We start from the raw sequence: 22576 nt of genomic DNA on the forward strand, positions 1-22576 counted from the left end.
CCCTTTAATTTTAGTGGGTCTTTAGCTTATTGATGGGATTATTATTAACTCTCGAATTTAGAGGAGGAACATTTCTGTTTTTCTAATAACAAACCGCGTTAACATCGAGTTTTGTAAATGCAAATGTAAACAGTAATGTAATTAGGCAAATCACCTCTCCTCAGCTGTAGTAATGAAAACGCAACCAAAAACCATGTGTGACCACCCCCCTACAAGAGCAGTCTGGAAAGCACGACGAGAGTCCAGCAGAGCCCGGGACAGGTCCGTACTAGAGGTGGGTGGCTGCCCGAGTCACCCACACGAACAGACATTCTGCCCTGGCTGGGGGGCCCTGGGCAATTGCCCACTCTGCCCGCCCGTTTCGCCAGTCCTTCCTGGCTTGGTACAGGTGTGGCATACAAAATATGTCTGATTTTATGTTTTTAAGGGTTGGGCGATTTTTGTGTGATGTCATTAACACTCTGTGATCACTCCTACAGACATAGAAAGCCGTCGCATCAGAAGAAGTAACCTTAGAATGCTGCCATATAGTGCGTATTTGGACCGTTTTTAAATGCGTTTTCGAATGTTTACCATGCGTTTAGCTGCTTTGAACCTGTTTATCATCATTTCTAGAACTATAGGCAGCTGTGAAAAGTATTAAAACCAGCCAAACGCATAGTAAACATACAAAAATGCATACGTTTTTGGTCCAAAAACGGACCAAAAAACAGACCAAGAATGTACTGTGCGACAACACCCTTAATGACCAATACGGTAATCATGAAGGGGTTAACCTTTCCAAAGTTTACATAGAGTCAGAAGACGGCCACGTTGTAAGTGTCAACAGCTGAGCTAATAATCACATATGACAAGGGATGACTGATGGAAAGTAGAGAGTCGGGTGTAGTTCACACAGCCGCACACACAGGGCAAGTGATACAACCTGACATATCAATGAGGTTGCCCTCATGTGAGTAATTTTTTCCATAGTTTTACTTACATGACAAAGATCTGATCATCACAGATAAAATTGCATAAAATAAAATTTTCGAGCTCATGGACTGATTTTTCTGGCGCAAAGGGTTTTTGGACCGTTTTGAAACATGTGTTTTCAGTCTGTTATAAAAACGCATCCGTTTTTTTTACTGTTCACCATGCGTTTGGCTGCTTTGAACCTGTTTATCTATTCAGCATGTGATCCTTTGGAATGCGTCAAAAACGCATAAAAAAAATGGGACGCAACGCATCATGTGAACGCGTCCTGACTGGTGTGCACCACCAAATAGTAAAGATTGAATTGAGAAGAGGGAAAAGGAGTGTAGGTGTCAGTGTCCATAAAATACAACTTTTATTATTCTATATGAAAACATCTTTTTCCAATATTAGTGTAATTATAGTATTGAATCAAATATTTACACTTAGTTCAACTAGCGTTCAACAAGTTGTATTTTATGCACATGCACTCTCCTCAATTTAACGCATTGTGTATTGTAATTGTATAGTCATAGGCAGGGCCGCCATCATGGGTGGTCTAGTGGGACTGTGTTCAAGGGCTACCCTGTTTTCCTATCCTATGTGAGGAAAAAAAAATTGAAAATCGGGCACATCACTATGATGCAGCGGTGCCGTGGCCATGTTACGTCATATTGTATGCGCCGCTGAGTCCCGCGGCCACGAAGCCGCAGCATCATAGCAATGCGCCAGGGCCGGAGGAGCAGAAAACGGAGGCGTGGGGCCGAGGAGAAGAAGCCGAAAGGTGAGTATAGATAATTTTTTTTCAAGAGTGGGGGGCATCTGGCAGGACATTTCATTAAGGGGGGTGTCTGGCAGGACATTTCATTAAGGGGGGTGGGGAATTAGGGGTGGACATTTCATTAAAGAGGGCATCCGGTATGAAAATTTCGTTAAAGTGGGCATCCGGTAGGACATTTCATTAAAGGGAGGCAGTTGTGAACTGGGGGGCTATATAATGAGGGGGCACGTGCAGGGGCTATTTATATACTGAGTGGGCACGTGCAGAATCTAGCTTGTCATGGCTCAAAATGTTTTGGTAAAAAAAAAATTGTGTATAATATTATGTATCAATGTGGGAATGGACACTGTGGGGGAAAAGGCACAAAAATCTTCCAGTCAGGGGCCCCAAAATTCCTAGTGGCGGCCTTGGTCATTGGGGCACATGTATCATAGACTTTCATTTTCATTGCAATGTATTTTCCCCGTGTGATACATGTGATGAGCTGACTGTTTAGACTCACTTTTGGGTCTTTTGATGGTGTGCGACTTTTTAGTCCCAAATAGTAGCTCCCAAAAGTAAGCCTGGGTCTAGCACGCTCTGTTTTGGGACTTATTAGGTGCAAGATTGGGACAATTTCAGAGCCCAAAAGTCTCACAAGTTGAACAAACATCTGGGCTACAAAAACAAATACGGCCACATCCTGGAGACTGCTAACTTTGGTACGCCGCTTGATTCTGCGCCTAAAAAGTCTCAAACTGCGAAAAGTCGCACAAAAAATGAAAAAGAAAGCAATAGGAGCGATACATGTTCCCCATTGTGTATCATTGTGTTAGTAAGGAAATTTTTATGTTCACATTGGCGCAGATTCCTTTCAAAATCATAGAAGAAACAATATACACCAGTTTTAGCACAAGCCTCCGATTTATTCATTACCCAATATTAAGCTGGGTGATCAATACATGATCCAATAAGCTTCACTTCAGCATCCCTTAGGCCGTGGTCACATGTTCTGCTAGCATCGCATTCATAACGCGACGCTAGTGCACAGGGGGTGGCCCTTGCTCTGATCGCATATGCGTTTCCTGGGAAAACCGAATGGAACGTGTGATCACGACCTAAGGCTGGCGCCACACGTAGGGCTTTGTCTGCGATTGCAAACGCAGACAAAGTCGCGCCCACCGGGACGTGCCTCGGCCCGATCGCATCGGCGTTTCTATGGAAATTAAATGAAATTAACGCAAAACACCGGCGGCTCGTTCCCGATCGCAGGCGTTTCCATAGAAACGCCGATGCGATCGGGCCGAGGCCCGACCCGGTGGGAGCGACTTTGTCTGCGTTTGCGTTTGCAAGCGCAGACAAAGCGCTACGTGTGGCGCCAGCCTTAGGTTGCTTTAACACGACGCATTGTGATTTTTGATGCATTTTTGACACATTCCATAGGCTTCAGCCTTGATCACATGCTAAGGTTACATTGCGTTTTAGTAAATGCAGTGTAAGGGCAAAGTAGGCTCAGCATGTGATCAAGGCTCAAGCCTGAGGAATGCGTCAAAAACGCATAAAAAAACGCGACGCAACGCATCGTGGGAAAGCGCCTTTGGGCCCCTTCTACACTCGAAAGTGTGATGCCATGAACTCATGATGATCGCATGACCCCGGCACTGCAAACCGGAACTGAACTCAGCATGTCAGTTCAGTCCCGGTTTGCAGCGTCTGGCCATGCGATTCGGGCAGCATGTGTTGCGAGTGTGATGCGATTTCGTGAGTGTATAAGGGGCCTTAGGGTGCTGCCACAAGGGGCATTCTAGGACCCTTTATAAACGTACTGAAAACGCATGCGTGGCAGCATCCCTATACTTCCTTCCTACCCATAATACAGTCATGTGCCTGAGCCTATAGACAACTACTAAAATCTAATGTTAGACTTGTGTTCTATTTATAAAAAGTGAATACCACTAATATACTTTGTGCTGGGGAGATGGAGCTTGTTTTTTACATTGCATATCAACTTTCTTGTATTTTTTGGATTTCACCTTATAAAGAACTAAAGGACAGAGGAGCAGATAAAGTGAATTACAAAGTTTAGAATAATCAGCTACATTATTCATATATATCATTTTGTTGAAAGTTTAATGACACTTTATAAACATGTAACAGTCAGATCACTTGTAACATTTGTTATATATCTGCCAAGGTAAGAGAGAGATCTATATGGCTCCAGGAGGAGCGGGGTTAAGTTAAAAAAGGAGTGGTTTGGGAGGACTTCCAGGCTGTGTGACTCATCTTATGCCTAATACATGCAGCTATGGATCCCCTCCGCCTGCTGTTACAGCCGCCTGTCTTCTACCCGGTGTGTACAGAGTAAGAAGCCTCCTGTCATGTTGGTGTGCAACAGGCAAGGGGTGCATCGACTATTGTCAGCAGGAGGGGTAGAAGGGCATATTCACATGCAGCAGCTGTAGAAAGTCATCACAATAGTAAAAACGTATCTAAGACTGGGATACGGTCATTCCATGTCACCCTAGGGAGTAGAATTATGAGAAATCCAGGTGTTTCGGATGTAAAGTTGAGGCTAAGATGTGCCCGTATTGTGGTCATCTGAGGGTGTGGAGGAAGCAGATTACACATAGTGGCTGTTATTCTGCTTCATGCCAAGCCGCGGGGAGGATGGGCACTTACACCACGTGCTGTGTGCTACTTCTGAGCCTTCAGTCACCACGGATTGTCCTACAAACCCCTGTGACATATGTGACCTGTACAGCGCTGCTGAGCTCATGTAATATTGGAATTGTATATTCTTGTATACACAGCAGATGTTGAACTTTCCATAGTGTTCTGTCTGGATCCACCCAGAATAGCTGGCAACCTCTCGCCCACATCCGGTCATGTACATATTATATCCAGAATAGCTTTAAAATGTTTTGGGAAAAAAAAATCTTTATATAAAATCCATACTGATTCAGGTGTGTTTTTTATGGAACGTCAGAATTTGTATGCTCTTGTGAGCAGGGAACTGACTCCTATAGTTATTAATCTGGAATGTATTAGTATGTGTATATATTTACTCCATGATCTGTACAGCGCTGCAAAATATACAGGCAGTCCCCAGGTTACGTACAAGATAGGTTCCATAGGTTTGTTCTTAAGTTGAATTTGTATGTAAGTTGAAACTATATTTTATCATTGTAGATCCAAACTATAACTTTACTATAGTCCCAGACTACAATGATCAGCTGTAAAGCATCCAGAGAGCTTCACCAGAGGTCACAGTGGGCAGAGGGGTCCGTCTTTAACTAGGGCTCGTCTGTAAGTCGAACGTCCTTAAGTAGGGGACCGCCTGTAATGGGGCAAAATTCTGGTGGCAAAAAGTTACCATCCACCTTGCCCACCATATTAATGAGACTGTAAGGAAGTTTTTTACTCTACTGTGTGTGTGTTACTTATTGTATGTAATTATGCAGGTTGTTCCTTACATATGTACAATATTTGGGGGTCTACAACATGGACAGATGATCCTCATACAAGGAAACGTTGGCAATAATGCTGTAAGGTAGGTGGCTCTGGGCACCCGTCTATTATTGCCATTTTTAGTTACTGAACTATTCCCATTTTTCTGCACTTATTATTTCATGATGCTGGTAAGGAGGATACAATTGTATCTGGTCTAAACAATGTTCTGTGAGCTAAATGGATCAGCTGCTGACTATTAAAGGGGTTGTCCGGGTTTAAACAAAAATATATAAACGACCGGGGGGGGGGGCTAAAAACACAAAAAAAGCCCGTACTTCCCTTCCCTGGCGCTCCCGTTGTTCTTTGCCTTCTTCTGCTGTGCCTCTGTTTGTTTACAGAGACCGGCGCTTTGATCCAAAAACTTCCTGTCACCAGCTACAGCATTGAATATAATGATGGTCAGGTTGGCACAACACTGGGGCACATTTACGCCACCGATCTGGAATGCCCGACGAGGATTCGGAGCTGCCGCGATTCACTTAGATCGTGCGTCCAATTTCCTGCATGTGTCACTTCCCCCGCTGAGGTCCGCCGGAGTTCACCATCTTCTTCCTGGTGCATGTGAGTGCTGATATTGCGACACAATTTGCTTTTTAAATTCCGCGGTTTGTCCGAATCAGTCTGGTTGTCCGACGTCCACGCCCCCCGTTTTGTGTCACATGCAAGCCGGCGCAGATGCGCCACAATCCGATCGTGTGCGCCAAAAACCTGTGGCAATGCAGGACAAATGAGAAAAAAATCGCAAAACCCGACGGAAATGCGCCCGGCGGACCCTTAGTAAATTTTCCCCATTGTCTCTCCCCTCCCTCTGCCTGATGTAATCTCCCTGCAGAACAGGAATTTTCAGCACACAGTGGGAGGGGGGAGTGCTACTTGCACAGTGTAACAGCCTGTGAAGCTACAGCACTGAAGGGCCCTTGGAACCACCAGAGTAGCTTTTCTAGCTAATGATGGTAGATTTCTTTTAAAGGGGTCGCAGGTATCATATATGTAAGGATCATACTGATCCATTAAGTTGATTCTTGGCGCCACAATGTCTCGAGCAGATTAATCCTATGTATAGACCAGTTTCTTTACACAGATCTTATATATACTCGAGTATAAGCCTAGTTTTTCAGCACAAAAAAATGTGCTGAAAACCCAAACTCGGCTTCTACTCGAGTAAAGAAAAATATAGGTTTTACCAGGTTTTTGTGGTAAAATTAGGGGTCTCGGCTTATACTTGGGTCGGCTTATACTCGAGTATATACTGTACATATTTTTAACCTTCTGATCTGTCTGAGGATGAATGATAATGATATACGTACAACTCTCTGCAGTTAGTGGATCCTTATATTAGGCCCCACAATTTGTATAGTATCATCCTATACTTGACTGTGCCTCATCAGTAACTTCTGCTGTTATATTACAGGTTCCAGATTGACTTCCAGTGCGGTTGCAGCACTCGTCCTCGCTCAGACATCGCCTTTCATTTCAACCCACGTTTTTCTTCCTCGAATACACACGTCATCTGTAATACCCTGCGCAAGGACCAGTGGATGGATGAGCTAAAGTTCTCCGGTTTCCCACTACGAAAGGGAGAGTCCTTTGTGCTCCTTTTCCTATTTCTTACTGATAAAGTTAAGGTAAGAGACATTTGGGACCTAATAATGTTTTAGGATGTCGAGAGAGAGAAATTCCGGCTCTGATTTGATTTATTATCTTCCAGGTTCTATAGTCGTTTTTTTTGCAACAATTTTGTTCTATTGACAAATTGCTGATCTGTTAAATTGGAACAAAAAAAAAAAATGCTAGATCCATCTTTAAAATGTAACTATATTTAGGTGACAGGTGCTGCATGGGCAGGGTCCTATTCCTGAGAAGTGCTCCAAATCTCCCACCATATCTCTAACACCTTCCGTTGATTGACAGCACCAATCATTCCAATACCACAATGCCCACACCCCTCATTTATTTTTTGCCTGGCACATGCTGGGCACTCTCCTGGCAGTGATCAAGTGCTGCAAATGGAAAGTCATGACTTGGGGAGTAAAAAATGATTTACAAATAAGCTTTTCATTTCACTGTCATTTGTGATACAAGGTAGGATTTAAGGCTGGGGCATTACATCTCAGAGCATTTGTTAGGAATGGGGGATCCATTTGGCACTTAACTCTTAATTAGCATAATTGAAAAAAAAAGATGCGACGGGTTCTTTGTATTTGTTTTCAGTGCCCTACTGACCACTGAGAGTCCCCTAGAAGGGTAGAATGACTGTGCTCTTCGATCTGCCAGTGATCTTTAATTATTTTTTTCCTAAATTCAAACTTCCCACTCACGTCTCCAGGACTTCTCCTGAGCTGCACCAATTCTTTGGAATGCCCTACCCCGGTCTATCAGACTAATGCCCAACCTCCAAAGTTTCAAACATGCTTTTAAAACCCATTTATTTAGACAGTCCTATCACACTCACTACAAGTGAAATGTTAACTCTCTCCTTATTAACCAATTCTGGGTACTCCCTGTGTCTGTTATACGGAAAATGCCGGGTACCAAGCTCCAGGCTTCTCTGCAGTCCCACTGACTTTGGACTTTGTATATAAGATGGTGGATGATCACTGGTTCAAGCAGCAGAACCTTTTTTTATTTATTAATTATTTTTATTCCATTCCCTTATAAAAATGACTGGACCGTTATACAAACTCTTATACCTCTTTTGTCACCATAGACTGTAAGCTCTTGTGTCACCCTCTCATCCTCATAGACTGTAAGCTCTTGGGTCACCCACTCATCCTCATAGACTGTAAGCTCTTGTGTCACCCTCTCATCCTCATAGACTGTAAGCTCTTGTGTCACCCCCTCATCCTCATAGACTGTAAGCTCTTGTGTAACCCCCTCATCCTCATATACTGTAAGCTCTTGTGTCACCCTCTCATCCTCATAGACTGTAAGCTCTTGTGTCACCCCCTCATCCTCATAGACTGTAAGCTCTTGTGTCACCCCCTCATCCTCATAGACTGTAAGCTCTTGTGTCACTCCCCCATCCTCATAGACTGTAAGCTCTTGTCACCCCCTCATCCTTATAGAATGTAATCTCTTGTGTCACCCCCTCATCCTCATATACTGTAAGCTCTTGTGTCCCTTGTTCATCCTCATAGACTGTAAGCTCTTGTGTCACCCCCTCATCCTTATAGAATGTAATCTCTTGTGTCACCCCCTCATCCTCATATACTGTAAGCTCTTGTGTCCCTTGTTCATCCTCATAGACTGTAAGCTCTTGTGAGCAGAGCCCTCGCACCTATTGTTCCATATGACTGTTTGTACTCTGTAATTCAATGTTTTATTTGTATATGGTCCCCAAAATCTGTAAAACGCTCCAGAATTTGATGGCGTTATATAAATAAAAATTATTATTAACCCCTTACCAACATGTGATGTAATAATACTTCAAACGTCGGCTGCGGGTGCATGGAGAGGGCTCACGTTCTGAGCCCTTTCCATAACCGGTAAGTCTTTGCATATTGCAACAAGCACTTACAGGTAACACCTTTGGTCGGTGCTAGCTTTGCCGGTGGCTTCAAAAAAGTGTCGGGCAGGGCGCAGTCATCTTGCCGAGGATTGTTGCTCCCTGAAGCCCCGAGGCTGTCTCGTTTTAATCTCCATATACTGCCATACTGTAGTCTCTGTCTCTGTCTCTTCCTTTTATTAAGTTACCAAAGAATCTTTGATGATTATATAAATAGATGATTGTATATAAAGAACCAGAACAAGTGACATGTTTCCCTTGTCTCCTTCTGTATAGGTCAGCGTAGGTGGACAGCATTTCCTGGATTTCCCTTATCGTCTTCCTCTCCGTGATGTGGACACATTAGGGATTTACGGTGATGTCGATGTTAAGGAGATCTCTTTTCTGAGCAGCAATGCAAGTTGGGATATACAGTATTTGTCTGTCTTTCCCTTGTACTTTGTTCTTCTATCCTTGTACTTTGAACATTGTTGACCTTTTATATATAGAAACTCTATTATCTATATATAATAAGCTATTTTTTTATCCCTTTAATAGCCCTTTCATGAAGCATTGACTGAATACCCAACTTGTCAGGTAATTTATACAATTAGACTGTATTTCTAATACAAAACCAAAGTGTTGCAGTTCTTGCTGTAAACACTAGATGGAGCCTGAGAGTGATAATACAGGACAATGGTCTTATTCTATAGGATTTGGACATCTCCCTTTGGTGTTATTTCCAATCATGAAGTTTTATAGAAATCTTAGAATATCAAAACTACTGTAAATTTATATAGTGTGGAGAAAAGAAGTATCAGGGTGATATAATACAATATAAACTTTGAACAGCAAAATTCTGGATCAGGCTCCCGCAGGATTCCGTCATAATATGCAACTATGTCTCTGCAACAGGAAAGATGGAAATACTGGTTTCCAAACTCCAACACCTTCTACTACAAGATTTACTGCACTTCCAAAATGTTCCCCTAAAAATAGCATATCGTATAAAACAGTAGTGGGACAAGAGAGGCCCCAATGGCTCGTATTACATTAACAACTTCTTCCCGGCAATTAATCCCACACTATTAATACTTATTATAAATATAGAAAATCTATGTAGAAAGAAAAGATTGAAAAGATAAGACTCAGCCTAAAATTTTATAGGGTATATTTTTGAGTATTTTAGTTTATGTAGAGTAGTGTGTTTATATAAAGGGGTTGGGAAATTTGCGGGAACTTTTAAAAATAATTTTTATGGATAAGGCTCAGATAATGTGTATAAATAGTGTGGGAAGGATTGTGGAGGTCATCGGCAAGAGGACGACGATGAGTGATTTTCTGTTTAATCGTATAGAGGCAATGGAAGTTATCGGTGTGACTGGGGTTCCCTATTAGGTGCAGTACACTCGCTCACCTCTGCTGTCCCATTAGGTGCAGTATACTCGCTCACCTCTGCTGTCCCATTAGGTGCAGTATACTCGCTCACCTCTGCTGTCCCATTAGGTGCAGTATACTCGCTCACCTCTGCTGTCCCATTAGGTGCAGTATACTCGCTCACCTCTGCTGTCCCATTAGGTGCAGTATACTCGCTCACCTCTGCTGTCCCATTAGGTGCAGTATACTCGCTCACCTCTGCTGTACCATTAGGTGCAGTATACTCGCTCACCTCTGCTCTCCCATTAGGTGCAGTATACTCGCTCACCTCTGCTCTCCCATTAGGTGCAGTATACTCGCTAACCTCTGCTCTCCCATTAGGTGCGGTATACTCGCTCACCTCTGCTCTCCCATTAGGTGCGGTATACTCGCTCACCTCTGCTCTCCCATTAGGTGCAGTAAACTCGCCCACCTCGGCTGTCCCATTATGTGCAGTATACTCGCCCACCTCGGCTGTCCCATTTTGTACAGTTTACTTGGCCACTTCTACCCCATCTGGCACCGTATACTCGCCCACCTCTGCTGTCCGATTTAGCATAGTACACTCACCTCTGCCCCATTGGCACAATATACTCTCCCACCTCTGCTCTCCCATTTAGCATAGTATACCCTCTCACCTTTGCTGTCCCATTCCCATCCACTCTACCTCTGCTCCCAACATGTTCCAGGTTTGCTTTTATTTGTCACATGACCACCAAAAACATTTGTTTAGAAAAAGTTTTATCTAACCCAAAATGTTCTCAATACAGCTACATGTTCATTGTCAATATGAAAGGAGGGGTGAGATGGATGAGGGGGTGAGATTCCAAGGGAATTTTATTAAGTTAAATACAGTTTCTTGGATATAGTCTCTTGGTCTCTTGGCCTAGCTGCTTAGGGTATATTTAGTATATCTAGTATTTCAGTGGGGCCAGTCATATGTTTTCTAAAGAGCTGCCATTAAAAATACAGCCTATCCAGTGAAAAGAAGCCCAAGATGGTTGTATCTACAAACATATCAATCTTTGTTAATTTATATAGTTTAATTTATGTTATTCTCTTCTCTTTTTAAGCCTTTGAAACCGGGAAATTCAGAATTGGTGAGAACATAGATGTGTGAAATAAGTTTCATTTCTCCTGTTTCCATATTCTTGACATACATGTGTTCAAAGTGGGAATATTGTACAGTATGCTGATATGATTCTTATAAATTTCTTACAGCAGAATCCTCCTCTGTCCAAGTTATTTCCCGTGGGCTTGTCAGAAGGACGCGTGATCCTGGCTCGGGGTCTGGTGACTGATAACCCAGCAGAGTCAGTTGACTGTTATTTATTATATATTATAACTGTTTCTATTATGTCATATCTATAGCATTGTGTGTTATATTTCCAGCGACAAAGTAAAAGTTCAACTTCTGATCAGTGAATGGAAGTTAAACCTGTAGTGCCTCAAAACGTCCACTGTACAGTAGTGGAGACATCTAGTGAAAAATGTATTTTGTGTGGTCCAGGTTTCGGGCCGCCCTTGATCAGATAAGATATTTTTATTTGTATCTATGAATAAGGTTACCTTGGTCCTAGATGTGTTTCATAGGACAGGACCATCATATTCAATCACCTACTGTGTGTTTATGTGTGTAATATATGTATCTCTATAAATATATATATAACTATATATCTATATATATATATATATATATATATATATATATATATATATATATATATATATATGATGGATAGATATATGATATAGAGAAAGCTATAGATTAAAATATAGAGAGAGAGCTATAGCTATATAGGTATATATATATTTTCTTACAGGATAATCCTCTCATTGAAATCTAAAGACATGACTCCTTTTCAACTGACTGCAAGCTTCAAGGACGAGTCTCTATATTACAACTACTCCACGGGACAGACATGGGGAGACCCACAAAAAATCAAGACCCCTTTCTTTGTGTTTCACGCAGAGAGATATTTTGAGGTAAAATCTTTGCCTGATGCATCTGTTTGCTGCAACCTGTTTTGATGTGGTGTCATTTTTATGATAAAATATCTTTTTTTGCCATGTATGTTGCCTCTACTAAAGTTTATGATTCTATAGTTTTCCTTTACTAAAAGTTTTACTTCTGTAACCTACAGTGTTTTTTAGTCTGAGAACTGAAGGTGAACTGTTCACTTTGAGGCAATAATTGGGATAAGACCAGGGGTGGAGCTACAGCGGTAGCAGCTGCTATGGGGCCCACAGTGTCAAGGGGGCCCAACATCTAACCTGACACACTAAAGAATGGAGGACATACATATTTTGCTGCACAGCACATGCTGTACAACATACTATGTACATCTTCCACAGTACACATCATCGGCAGCTTAGATTAAAAAAGTCAGGGGAGGGGGAGGGACAGCAGAAAGATAGGACTATGGATCTCTCCTCTCTAATTCCTTCCATGTACTTCCCCCATGTGGTCAGCAGCTACTGGGCCAGATCTGTTTAAGTGTATAAATGTATATATCAGTGCATTAATGTATATATCAGAGTATACAAGTGTGTGTATATATATAGGGGGTAGGTGGGCCCTATTCAGAAGCCTGCTATGGGGCCCTGTCTCTCCTAGTTACGCCCCTGTATAAGACATTGGTATGATCCTAAAATCCTTCAGCATTTTCACATGACCGAATTTAATTTGTCAGTGATCACTCCTATGTGCTGTGTTTTAGACACGGTATAAACTGTATGTGCAGTATATGGACATTTTCCACAATATATTTATCATTTAAAAAAAAAAAAACTTTTCAATTTTTTTTCCTTCTACCGCAGATCCTAGTTCTTCCTGAATCGGGCACCTTCAGGCTTGCCATCAATGGGACTCCGCTTGGTGACTTCTCTCCTCCTACACTAGATCTGAAATCTATCGATGAGCTGCAGATAAATGGGAGCGCCCTGTTATATTCCGTACATTGCTGATCCGATCGGATCAATGAGAACCTGCCGACCTCACTCACCTGGGTTTGCATCTTTGACCAGCCTTTATCTCCCAGCCATAAAACTGGATTGTGTTCACACTGTGCACTGTTACTATCTATATTACAGTATTATATGCAATGTTACCGGAGATTATTTCATGTAGATTCTATGGAGTTCTGCTGCCCTGTGCTTTATGTCTCTGGAGACTTTGCTTTTCGAAGACGCTTGGTGAAGATTTTACACGTAATGTGCCTTTCTGATTTATGCAATAATCCTCCGATTTTTCCTTTTATAAGGACAAATGTGCCAAACATCCTGAACCTCGGTGCCTGGGACGTGGACGCAATAAACTCAAATCTATAATTCCTACATTTTGTGGATAGGCTGTTACCTCTGCATCAGCATAGAAGCGGTTAAGTATTTTCTGCTTTGTCACACTGTCCCCAATTCCCAGTTAATCATCCATAATCGGCTCAGTCCTCCTCACAAGACAGAGCGTGCTGCTTAACCCTTATACGACAAGTTACTATTCTTTATCTAGAGGAAAAGCTGGTTAGTAGCATCTCTCCACACCAGTTTGGACACTATATTAGGTTGCGTTAAGTTTGTAAGAGCTAAAACTTGTTATACGTTGCATTGCAGCCATTTGATTTGTGTCATTTGATGTATTTTTACACCTGGTGCTTGGTAATGAATGAGTTAAAATAAAAATCATACCTGGATTATAATAGAGTTTAATCGGTCTGATCCCATGAATACATCTTCAGCCGTCGCATTCTTTGTGTCCACCTTCACACAACCCACAGGTAAATAGTATATAGTAACTTAAAGGAAACCTGTCACCAGATTTTACCCATTACATGAATAAACCCGCAGAATTCCCTCATATGTGAAATCTTTCACAATTAACTATGAAAAAACATCTCTAAAGTCATGTGCAAATGAGCACAGAAGAGTCATATTTTGCCTGAGATTAGTCACGTTTAGAGGATCCAGGGGTGCAACTTTGGATGCCCCCATCTATGATCCTGTAGTACCAAGGAACATGCTGCTGGTGCCATATTAAAAATTAAGATATCATCTTTCAGTTCACACCAGGCTTGTGGTTCTGTGAGCTACAGAACCAGAAGTACAGACAGTAAATACATTTGAAATGTGAGCTGCAGATAGCAATCCAGTTCCTGCCTATGTGTTAATCTACCTGTACTTCTGGATTCTGTAAACTACAGAACCACAAACCTGATGTGATCTAATATGAGATTATTAACTTTAATATGACAGCAATAACATGTTTCTAGATGCTCAAGAACCGAAGATGGCAACATCTGAAAAGACAATCACCCCGCAGCCACTAAACTTGACTTATCTCAGGTAAATATGACTCTTCTATGCTCATTTCACATGACTGTGGAGGAGATTTCTTTAGAGGTAAATGGGTGAGATTTCACACCATAGAGGGAATTCTAAAAAATATATTACTCCCCATGCCGGCTGTAATGATGGTACAGTACCTTACCAAGGCTTGTGGTAGTAAATAAGAATGAGGACTGCTTGCTTTTACATTCGCAATACTTTTTTTCATACTATTGGATTCAAATTATGCAAATTATGAGATGTACATTTAATGTATACAGGGGAATATATTGTAACATATATAACATAGAATCTTCTTTACATTTGACGTCCTCCTGTCACTCTGCTGGAGATGGATATAGACTAATGTAACAATACTAACCATTGAGTAGAGCAGATTGTACTCTATCAATATCCATATTACGAATGATATATATCCATTCTCTTTACTGTGCTACAGTATGGAAGAGACCTAAGCGACCATAAAATGAGGATCTGCTATCTGACAATCTGCTCTGTGTCTGGTATGACAGATGAAATGTGGACAATGGATCCTTACGAGCGGTGAATATGCTATGTACACTGGTGTCCACCAGTTCAGTAACTGGAATCCATGCCTGTCAGAGTTCTTCCTTACAGTTGCTTGCTCAGTTTTCGCACCTGCCTTTCTCTGGCCTCAAATGCCACTTTTGTGTCCATTAACTCATTGACCGAGCGTTTCACTTCAGTCAAGTCTCGTTCCGCCTGAGAAAATCGCTCTACGAGGTCGCGGTTCTCATTCCTGAGGTCCTCACAGAGTTGTCTCACTTCATCGCTCTGTTTTTGGCACCGGGCTCTCAGCGCCTCGGCCTCACTTAAAAGGGTCTCAACCGTGCGGACCACTCCTTCCAATTGTTCTCGAGACATGTCTGGAAAGATAGATGGAACAAGTCTATGACATCAAAGAACCTTGAAGTTATTAATTTGGGGTTGGAAAAGGAAACAAAAACATGTCTGCCAATTCATGGTCAACACCACACCTATCCATAGGCCAAGGTCTATTGTAGCTCTGTTTGGATTGTGCAGTATCTTGGATAAATCCAACTTTTAAAAAATATTTTATGCAAATCTGGTTCTTGGAGCACTAGCGTTGTGGCGTGCTTTGGGGAAAGAAAAGTCTCCGTAAAGGGATTCTCAAAGAGAAATATTCTGCTTTTTTCTTAAACCAGATGAGCTGCAACACTGGCACAGACCATGGGCAGGTGTGGTGCCATTTTTGGAAATGTTTTTCAGATCCGGGGACACCCCTTAAAGGGAACCTGCTAGCTTGGCTATCCTGTACAAACCACATTCAGTACCTTGTTCTCCACTTTCAAAGTGTCATACTGCTGGTTTTATAGCTGGTTAATGGTCAAAAATAATTTTTATTCATGCTCTCTTGATAAAGCTTTTTCGATAGGATAAAGTCAAAAAGGCCGGAGAGCTCACTCAACTAAGTAGTCAAGATCCCTCCGCCTTTTCAATCCAGTAACCCTCTCCCCCTGGGCTGACTTTACTGTATTTTTTTTCGACTTCTTGCACATGCGTAGTGCCCCTGTGATATCAGTGGCGACTCTCTGCATCCACAGCTGGCGCTAAATGGCACTAGTGCACGTGACTGAATATGAGCTAGACGGCCATGAGTAAAGCAGTTTAGCTCATCTCTAATCCCGCACTGCACGCTGATGAGAGGCATGCGCACTGCACCGGTGAGCTGCACATACATTCGTGAGCAGTGCTCCTGGCCGCTGGCAGCTGCACAGACACGTCGTACATGTACGAAAAGTCACAAAAACAATAAAGTTACGTCAATCGCTGGGCAGCAGAGTTACCAGTCCGAGTGGCTAGGAAGAGCTTGAATGCTTAGTTTAGCTCCTTGACTTTATCAATAAAACTTTATCAAGAGAGCATGAATTAAAAGTGACTTTTTGGAGGAATAAGACACACTCAAAGTAAAGATCAAAGTACTTTGTTGTGTTTGTGGCGAATAGCCAAAATCAGGGGTCAACCTAAACTCTGCTGCCTGAGGTGAGCTATAGGGCAGCACCTCCTCTGCCCCATTCAGTAGTAATATTGAGGTTATTTTTTTGGTAAGTGGGTTTTCCACACTGACATTAGGTGTGGACACTATTTTTAGTGCTTTGTAGCAGGTGACTGCAACTCTGATGCTGCCCCATATCTTGCTGGAAGTGGTGCTCAACTCACCAAGCTGACAGGTTCCCATTAAGGCCCATAAGGCTAGATGTTATGGTGTTTTATTTATTACGGGTTTTCCATCCCAGACCTGACTGTCTGCCACAGCGAGAAAGTAGAATTTTTGGATCGTATTTTCATTCATTAAATGCTGCGTGAATAAACCTTTAAAAGACTTCTTGAGCAGAAAAACTGATTAATTTGAGAAAGCCCGGTTACTAGGGATTATTTGCATAGCAACCTATTTGAAAACAAAGTAGTTGTCTGAGCAAACAAGGCTCATCCGATCAGCTAATAGCTGGACTGATACTCTGCTGACTGCAGAGAAGGGGAAAAGCTGCTTGGCGACAGTCACGTCATTCCAGCCTCACGTTATCTCATGTTTGGATATTCATTTTAAAGAATAAATCTAGATAAAGAGTCACTTTTATCAATATAACTGGGCTTTGTATAAGAATAACACCCAAAATACATGTTAAATGACTTCTTTGTCTGTAGACAACTGTATTTTCTTAAAATTCATTTTTACTTTTTTTTGGGTTGTTCATTTGAGTCCATTGGGGGAGATTTATCATAATTGTCTGAGGTAAAACTATTCTTGTTGCCCATGGAAACCAATCAGAGCTCAGCTTTCATTTTCCCACAGCTGTTTATAATATTAACCCCTTAACGCTCTGCGCCGTAGCTCTACGGCGCAGAGGTATAAGGGAAGTATGAAGAGGGCTCACGGGCTGAGTCCTCTTCATACAGAGGTGGGGGTTTTTGCATTTTGCACAAAACCCCCACCGCTAATAACCGCGGTCGGTGCTTGCACCGATCGCGGCTATTAACCCTCTAAACGCCGCCCGCAAAGTCGCGGGCGGCGTTTAAAAGACGGCGGCGCGCGGGCGCCGCCATCTTTTTTTCGATCGCCACGCCCCCGAACGTCATCGGGGGGCGGCGATCGGTTACCATGGTAGCCTCGGGTCTTCTCTTGACACGAGGCTACATGGTTTATGCAGGTTCGTTACAATGAGCCAGTGGCTCATTGTAATGTAAGACCTGCAAAAACGCCATATATTGCAATACTGTAGTATTGCAGTATATGGTAGGAGCGATCTGATCATCTAGGGTTATTGTACCCTAGATGGTCTAAAAAATAGTGAAAAAAAAAAGAAAAAAAAAAGTTTAAAAAATAAAAAAAATTAATAAAATATTAAAAGTTCAAATCACCCCCCTTTCCCTAGAACGGATATAAAACATAACAAACAGTAAAAATCACAGACATATTAGGTATCGCCGCGTCCCAAAATGCCCGATCTATCAAAATATAAAAACGGTTACGGCCGGCGGTGACCTCCGAGGCGGGAAATGGCGCCCAAATGTCCGAAATGCGACTTTTACACCTTTTTACATAACATAAAAAATGAAATAAAAAATTATCAAAATGTCGCACAGACCTCAAAATGGTAGCAATGAAAACGTCGCCTCATTTCGCAAAAAATGACCCCTCACACATTTCCGTGCGCCAAAGTATGAAAAAGTTATTAGCGTCAGAAGATGGCAAAATTTTTTTTTTCTTTTTTGTACACATTCGTTTAATTTTTGAAAATGTATTAAAACACAATAAAACCTATATAAATTTGGTATCACCGCGATCGCACCGAACCAAAGAATAAAGTAGGCGTGTTATTTGGAGCGAAGAGTGAAAGTCGTAAAAACTGAGCCCACAAGAACGTGACGCACGTGCGGTTTTTTTTCAATTTTTCCACATTTGGAATTTTTTTTCAGCTTCGCAGTACACGGCATGTTAAAATAAATAACATTACGGAAAAGTAAAATTTGTTACGCACAAAATAAGCCCTCACACAGGTCTGTACACGGAAAAATGAAAAAGTTATGGATTTTTGAAGTTGGAGAGCGAGAAATGAGCCGGAAAACCCTCCGTCCTTAAGGGGTTAAAGCTGGCTTGTTTCCTTGAAGAACAGGTTTACCTCAGACTATTCTGATTGATGGAGTCAATGTGGGATATTCATCAGAATTGTCTGAGGTAAAACTGTTCTTATTGCCCATGGAAACAAAGCTCAGCTTTAATATTATAAACAGCTGTGGGAAATTTAAAAGTTTGATTGATTTCCATGGGCAACAAGAACAGTTTTACCTCAAACAATTCTGATAACTATCCTCCATTGACTCCATCAATCAGAATAGTCTGAGGTAAAACTGTTCTTGTTGCCCAAGGAAACCAATCAGAGAACAGCTTTAATATTATAAACAGCTGTAGGGAAATGAAAGCTGAGCCCTGATTGGTTTTCATGGGCAACAAGAACAGTTTTACCTCAGACAATTCTGATAAATATCCCCCATTGACTCCATCAACATTAATGCCAGAGCCACTTGCATAATGATGTCCAGTTTTCACTTATCCACATACCCATTCCCCAGGCCCCTAGATTTGTAGTTCTTGAAGAATAAAGGGGGGGTTAAAAACTTGTACATTGATTATATCAGAATCCGTTTTTGATTTGGCATCTGATTCTGATAAAACCTACATTTGGTATCTTCTGTCACATAGGACAACATCATAATAACTCAAATATGGTAGCTGTGTTAAAGATGGAGAATAGAAGCAATGCAACATCTAAAACTTAATTTGCATGCTTTTGGTCAACATGTGCTAGCCATTGATTCTCCACATCCCCATGGATTTCTATGGACTAATACACTGTGGTTTCTACAATCCCATGTGTGAACCAACTACCCAAGTCACAAATTATGTCTCGGGTCCTATTCCTGCCCAAGTTTTTTTTCTGATGTCCTGAGCACACCCGCCGATAACACACGGGCTACAAAAATAAGTCTACGAGAATGCTGTTTGTGCTCCATGAAAAGGTCACATTCATGTATGGTTTGGCTCAATACACGCTAAAATACCACATAAAACAAAGCAGTAGCATTATGCATCTCTCTTGTGTCTACTGAGATGTCTATGATAACTGCTATATCGATGGGCATCTCACCACTGGGACCACTGCTGATGATAGAACAGGAGTCCTCAATCCCCTATGAAAAAGAAGGAATAGCCCAGCATGGCTTTGGGACTGACAGAGATAGCCCAGCATAATGTAAGGGCACATTCACACGTTCAGTTTTTTAGTCCAAACCAGGAGTGGAGTAAAAAAAAAAAGAAGAGGAGAAGCTTCTCTCCATGATATATTCTCACCCATTATGATCCACCCCTGGTTTTAGCAAAAAAAAAAAACGGCATCTAAAAACCGAACGTGTCTGTTGCAACCCCCACTCTTGGATTTGTATGGAACACTTCATTAACCCAATGAAACACGAAAGAAAAAATTAATCTCACCGTAGAAGCGACTACTCTGCTTCAAGTAGAGGTTGAGTTGGGCTAATGGGTCCAGCGTTACAGAAGCTTGTGGTCACCTTAAAATTTTTGGCTACTGGCCTCTTGAAATATTCTTCTTGTAATCTGTAGCCTGCGCAAACCTTCCTCGGAGCCTGTGTTGAGGTCACTCCTCTCGCATCATCCAGTTACCTGTGACCTCTGTGTCTGTCAGGTGTTCCTTTTATGACCATCACCCTATTCTCCTCGATCTCTTTTCCTTTGTCTCTGTCCCCTTTGTCACACTCTCATTCTCTCTCCTTTTGTCATAATCTTTCCGTTAATCCCGTTCTTCTCATCCTGCAATCCTTGTAGATCCCCAGCTGTTTCTTGCGTGGAGATGATCGTCATACTGATCCTGCTCACGCCATCTTGTGCTGGCTACTTGGTTTTCTATCTCCTTAGGTGTTCAGAGAGTTTTGCTTCAGCTTTTTTTTCCTGTCATACAAAACTTTGTCACCAGGATCATGGGAAATACATAAAGGTCAATATATAATGGGGGCACAATGCTGTCATAAGAATACTTATATCAATAGTGGATTGTTAGAAGAGCTTCAGCGTGGTTTGGTAACAATATCAAAGGGAAACTAATGCCAGAAGGAACCCATAGTTTTCTATTAAAGGCAACGTTAGATGCTGGATCAAATATTGTGTAGGCCCCACACAAGCCACTAAGATGGCTCCAAGCTCTTCTGTGGGTTGGGACCTTTAGGCCAGCCTTCACTTCCAAGAGACTTCAAACTTAGATACTATGATTTTGCCCTTTCTTGGATAAGTAAGTAGTAACCACTGAATGTCAGGTACACCCCGAAGACCTACATTTTAGAGAAGCTATGACCTAGTCTTCTGGCCATCTCAATGTAACCAGCAATGTCAAAGGATCATTGAAATCCTTAACTTTGATCACTTTCTAGTTTTTACACCATTTCAAGAATTGACTGTAACTTGTTGCTTATTTTTCTTGTCAGGTGCCATTGTCACATGTATGTTATTTATTCCTATGAAAGGAATTTATTCCCTATCCACAGAATAAGGGATATGTTACAAATCGCTGGGGGTCCTACCACTGGAACATGTTAAAATTAGCAAAATGAGGAACTAAATAATCCTGGGTACTTGTATGGCTACAATTTTATTCACTGCTACAGTGACCTCACCTAACCCCATAGAAAAGAATAGAATGTCAGTCACCTGCGCTACATTCACAGAATGATTTATGATTCTCCCAATCTCCTGATCCAAGCACAGTTGGACCTCAGGCAACGTGTAATTTTTCCTATAACCATTTTAATAAGTTACTTTGTGCAGTAGTGGATTATAACATAGGCAGTTTGGGCAGTAGCCTGGGGCCCAAGTCTTCTAGGGGTCCTGGGCTACCCAAACCACCCACCAAATTTTATACCAAGAAGGACCTTCACCCATGAAATTCTCATACATATGTTCCTGCTCTCAATACACATGTCTAAAGAGCCATTTCAGGACCTTTGAAGGTCCTGAAACCACAGATTTAAAGCAGACAGAAGAGACACATCCGCCATTCCTCAAGAAGCTGTTTCTAGTACCTCACGTAGGAAGTGATTCCAGACTTGTAGGGGCTATAATATTCATATAGCCCAGGACCCATGGCAGGCTTACCGTATTTTTCGGACTATAAGGCGCACCGGATTATAAGGCGCACCATCAATAAATGCCTGCTAAAATGTCTAGATTCATATATAAGGCGCACCGGACTATAAGGCGCACCTGATTATAAGGATGAATGACCAGTAGGTGGCAGACCTGTGCAGAGTTCAAGGCAGCTGTTGTCTGTACGTACGGTTCATATATAAGGCGCACTGGACTATAAGGCGCACCTTTGATTTCTGAGAAAATCAAAGGATTTTTTGTGCGCCTTATAGTCCGAAAAATATGGTACTCTGCACCTGACTTTGTTAGACAAACCTTGTAATGTTATGGCTGACCAGTGAATACTCCATGCTTTAGTCTTCTTGTTGTCCAGAGGAGTCCATCGTCTCACCAGTAACGATCCACATCATTGGGGAGAGGGTCATTTATTATTGGCTTTATGCCAATCTTTTGTCAGCCACATTTTGTTGTGTGCCATATTTATCATATGTCGGAGCCACAATTTAGCTTCCTTTCTGACAATAACAATTTTTATTTTGGCGCACCATTTGGTTGCAGCTCTTCAATCCTGACACTTTTCCTGCACTTCTAGTTTCCCAACATTTTTTGGCACAATTCTTGGCACATGTAAGACCATTGACATTTCTGACGCTCATTTGTTCCTATAGTGGCCAAACTCATCCGATCAGCTTAACATCACATTGCAAATCCACACTAAAATTGTACACCAAAAAAAGCACCTTTTTTGGCACCCAGCGCCAAAAATAATAAATGACCCCATTGTCTCTTGTATACATGTACATTATTCACATAGTAGCAAGCCAAAGAGCAGGGTGGTAGCTCTAACAAGAAAGTTTTATTAAAAGTAATTGCTAACATAATATGTTTTTTAGAGTTAGAGCCTCAGTTTTTCCGT

At 41.8% G+C, this 22576-nt stretch overlaps 1 protein-coding gene and 1 long non-coding RNA gene across 14 annotated transcripts; one reads left to right on the top strand and one right to left on the bottom strand.

The window, feature by feature from the left end:
- The first annotated feature begins 237 nt into the window (after positions 1–237).
- Positions 238–13819, top strand: LGALS12 (galectin 12). 13 transcript variants are annotated; one of them, XM_072118338.1, is made up of 10 exons: positions 256–274; positions 5176–5264; positions 5600–5785; positions 6636–6849; positions 9006–9125; positions 9267–9305; positions 11198–11224; positions 11346–11437; positions 11948–12110; positions 12945–13819. In XM_072118338.1, the coding sequence occupies exons 2-10, from the start codon at positions 5224–5226 to the stop codon at positions 13089–13091; spliced, it is 1029 nt and encodes a 342-aa protein (XP_071974439.1). In that variant the 5' UTR covers positions 256–274; positions 5176–5223; the 3' UTR covers positions 13092–13819. The 13 variants fall into 13 exon arrangements, with proteins under 13 accessions (XP_071974444.1, XP_071974446.1, XP_071974439.1 ...); XM_072118335.1 differs by having other exon boundaries at positions 257–388; XM_072118336.1 differs by lacking the exon at positions 256–274 and adding an exon at positions 835–952.
- Positions 13820–14697: 878 nt separating this feature from the next.
- On the bottom strand, positions 14698–20491 carry LOC140071074 (uncharacterized). Its single transcript, XR_011849037.1, has 2 exons — positions 19999–20491; positions 14698–15352 (listed from the first exon to the last, which is right to left on the bottom strand). It is a non-coding gene; the product is annotated as an uncharacterized lncRNA (long non-coding RNA).
- Positions 20492–22576: the final 2085 nt, after the last annotated feature.

The sequence above is a fragment of the Engystomops pustulosus genome, chromosome 7, assembly GCF_040894005.1.
Source record: "Engystomops pustulosus chromosome 7, aEngPut4.maternal, whole genome shotgun sequence".
NCBI lineage: Eukaryota > Metazoa > Chordata > Amphibia > Anura > Leptodactylidae > Engystomops > Engystomops pustulosus.